At 45.9% G+C, this 3661-nt stretch overlaps 1 protein-coding gene across 1 annotated transcript; it reads right to left on the minus strand.

Annotated features, from left to right (window-relative positions):
- Nucleotides 1-1299: 1299 nt before the first annotated feature.
- Nucleotides 1300-3162, minus strand: LOC125553515 (NAC domain-containing protein 92). The gene is made up of 3 exons (XM_048717285.2): nucleotides 2910-3162; nucleotides 2172-2437; nucleotides 1300-2032 (listed from the first exon to the last, which is right to left on the minus strand). The coding sequence occupies exons 1-3, from the start codon at nucleotides 3064-3066 to the stop codon at nucleotides 1553-1555; spliced, it is 903 nt and encodes a 300-aa protein (XP_048573242.1). The 5' UTR covers nucleotides 3067-3162; the 3' UTR covers nucleotides 1300-1552.
- Between the last annotated feature and the right edge of the window lie 499 nt (nucleotides 3163-3661).

Here is a 3661-nt window from a genome sequence, read left to right on the forward strand (position 1 = left end):
TAAAATACATTATTTACATTCTTGAATATTTTATAAAATCATGAATAATTTTAAATTTATTAACCTTTTCATTCAAATTCATGAAGTTTTTTCTATTCTGGACACTTTTAAATTCGCCATTATTTTAAAAACATGAAGACCATTTACATGTTTGAAAATTTATTCAAGTACATGTTAAAAAAAATTAAACACACGTTGAACGGTTTTTTGAATGGTAAAAAGAATATTTGTTTAGGTAAATTTTTTAATTATTTTAGTAATTTTTTAATAAAATTCACGAACATATTTGAAATACGTAAACTGTTTTGAAATGTCAAGAGTAGTTTTTTAATGGTACAAGACATTTTCTCAAAATAGCACAATAATTTTTCATGATATAAACATTTTGAGAAAAATGTTATGACAGTATTTTAAAACGCATGAGCATTTTTTATAAATGTCAAAAAGATTTTTTCAATGGTCTGAAACATTTTTTCTAAATTAATTTGTATGTTTTAAATTGTACTAACCTTTTTAAAATGTCAGGAATATATTTACTAAATGTACGGATACTTTTTAAATGTGACAAACATTTTTTGGCTACTATGAACATTTTGAAAAAAATTGCACAAAGATTTATTTTAACACCACATGATGACTTTTTAGACACGTTATGGGTATCTTTTAAAATGTGAAATATTTCAAGTCAATTTTTTTAATAAAAGTCATATGGAAAAGAAATAATAAATAAAAATAACTGAACATGACATAATACATAAACTGGTCATCTAGCTCTCCTCGACCGAATTCTGCCCTACCTCCAGTCAATCCCCTTCGCAATTCTTCTTTTTTCTCCCCCCCCCCTTTCCCCGGTGAGTTGTTACTCCCCGAGAGTCTCTCCTCTCTCTCTTCCCTCGTGCACTGCTGCGAGGGCAACAACCGCCATGGCTGGAGGGCGATAGGTGATAATGGCAATGGCAAAGGTGCTGCAAGCCGCCACTACTCACGTGAGCTGCTACAAGCTCCGTGCCAGTGCTGCGAGGCGGCGCTTTTTCGTGCTGCCAGAGGGCTGCAAGGCAACCACAATGCCATCCGAGTTGCAATGGGGGACCATAATGTTGCCCATGTTGCGGTGAGAGACCGCAACATCATCCGCGTTGCAATGGCCGACCGCAATGTCGTCCATGTTGCAATGATAATGATGTGATATGATCCAGTTGCTCCAAACACGAGACCGAACAGTTGTCTACCTGCATGATCTTTGCAAAATATCAGCCGGCCAACGTATAGCGCGGTCCTCATGTTAAAGTGATGTTACTGTGGGTGAAAAAGACACTTCCTTTTTTCATTTCATAACAGATGGACAAACATACAATGTTTGGTACAGCTTAAAAGACATAGATCAACCGAACCCACGAACTTGTCTAGTTAAACTTTTAATTGATTCTGACCCATGGGATTGCCCCATTTTTAACTACAAATGTATCTTAGATAATTTATGACCACAGTTTTTTTAGGGTTATATAACTGTATTACTTTTCCTTGTTATTCAGGCGATGAACTGATGAATTTATCAGAAGGTTCTCCATGTGGACTCGTGCATTTCCAGCTGCGGCGGCTGCTCGCACTCCATGTCCACCTTCGCCATGGCGTTCCCGAACAAGGCGTCACCGCCGACGTCTCTCGGCAGCTGGCTGCACCCGGCGAACGGCGCCAGTGCCTTCTGCATGGCGGGGTTCGCAGAGAAAACGGTGCCGAGCAACCCCGGCGCCGCCGCAGCCGCCCATGGGAGCATGGCGGCCGCGCCCTGGTTTGCCGCCGCCAGCCAGTTCATGTACGCGCCCATGTCGATCCGGTGGCCGAAGTTGTCGCCGGAAGCGTTCGCACCGGCCGGGGCGAAACCGCCGAGCATGGAGGAGACGTCGATCTCCCCGAGCTCGCCGAGGGAGGCGTGGGCTTCGTTGCATGGGGAGTCCATCTCGGGGCTGTCGTGTGGGTGCCTCATCTTCATTATCTGGCTCTTCTTGAACACCCTGCACACCACCCATTCCTCCTTCGAAAACCAAAGACAAAGGAACATTTCACACAACCATATCAGTAACAATCTAGTTCAAACTTAGAATATTTGTTGCAACATTTTCTATAACAAGTTGCAGTTACTTGGCCTAATTAAGAGATGTTTCTATGTATACCTTGTTGGGTTTGTATGGGAACTTGTTCTGGATCCTGTACTCGTGCATGACCCAGCTGGTCTTCTCGCCCTTAGGAGCCCTTCCTCCATAGAAGACTAGGGTTTTCTTCATGCCGACGAGCCTGCCGCCGTGGAAGATCTCCTTGTCCTTGCCGGTGGTCTTCCAGTAGCCGGATTCGGTGGCGCGGTTCGTGCGGATGCCGGTCGGGTATTTCCGGTCGCGCATGCTGAAGAAGTACCACTCTTTCTCCCCCATGCTAGCTTTGCCTGCAGACGTACATCCATCAATAATTTTTAGTGCACGTACATCCATCAATTGCCAACCAATGTACGTAGGTCGTATGGGCCGGTGTATGCCAACTTGACATTGACAACGACGACGACTAAGTTTTAGTACGCCTAAGTAACTACCATGTAAATCTAGAGTAGTGCGTACATAATAGTGACGGCTTGAATATGTGCATGTTATCAACTAGGTCAAGGCATTAGAAGTCTCACCAAATCGAGAAAAAAGAGGGAGGCCACAAGTAAACAAGATGGTTGAAAAGCAACTGGCACTAGTTCCGGTTTAATTTGCACACAAGAGTGAATGGCCAAAAAACAAAATCCAGGAACGAGCACAAAAATATATACGTGGTTAATTGGCGGATTGCACAAATTCAAATCAAGTTTCTTTCCCTTATGGTACGAGTGAATGTGCAACGGGAAGGATTAGCTGGAACTGGAACTAAGCACTTACTTGGAAGGTCCCATGGCTCGCACTTGTTGAGATCGACGTCGGCGATGGCGCGGGTGGCGAAGGAGAAGTCGGAGACCTTGCGGCTGAGGTAGTAAGTGATGAGCTCCTCGTCCGTCGGGTGGAACCGGAACCCCGGGGGAAGGCCCTCCTCCATCATGACCTTGGATTCCGGCGACACCCGCTGGCTCTCCGCCGGCCGACTGCACAGTACACAGTCCAGCAGCAGGAGCAGCTCAGCTCAGCTCAGCAGGCAGCACAACGATCCATGGCAGAAGGAGAGACCGCGTGCTTATATACATCATCAACGAGGGCGCACATGTGTACGTGAAGACAAGAAAATGGAGTAATTAAAGTCACTCTTGTTGCGCATACTTCTAGAGCCCTGTTCGAGGTCTCAACAACCACGGCTAGGAAAGGTACGGGGAGGATTATTGGCGACGGCGACAGGCGCGTATCCGGCGAAAAGGTCGGAGGAGGGAAGATCCACCCGTCGATTGCACGCGTGGGGGCTGCATGCATGGGTCTCTGTACGTGGGTGTCTCGTGTTTTCCGGCCAACTCCAACCACTCCCCACCCACCGGAGCTAGCCACTTCTCCGGCGAAACGGCGACACGGCCAGCCCTGTAGCCAGCTAGGCACGGCGACGTGACAGGAATAACTAGAGTTTCTTAGTGGCAACGAATTACGACACTGTACTTTGAGTTGCTGAGACGATTGGCACGCAATCAGAAAGACGATTGTCGTCGGCGCTA

The sequence above is a fragment of the Triticum urartu genome, chromosome 4A, assembly GCF_056163025.1.
Source record: "Triticum urartu cultivar PI428250 chromosome 4A, HENAU_Tu73, whole genome shotgun sequence".
NCBI lineage: Eukaryota > Viridiplantae > Streptophyta > Magnoliopsida > Poales > Poaceae > Triticum > Triticum urartu.

Coding starts and splice junctions, on each gene's coding strand:
- LOC125553515 (XM_048717285.2), bottom strand. CDS start 3,066: ATGATGGAGGAGGGCCTTCCCCCGGGGTTCCGGTTCCACCCGACGGAC. Junction 2,438..2,909: donor CGAGCCATGGGACCTTCCAA/GTAAGTGCTTAG, acceptor GTACGTCTGCAG/GCAAAGCTAGCATGGGGGAG. Junction 2,033..2,171: donor TCCCATACAAACCCAACAAG/GTATACATAGAA, acceptor TGGTTTTCGAAG/GAGGAATGGGTGGTGTGCAG.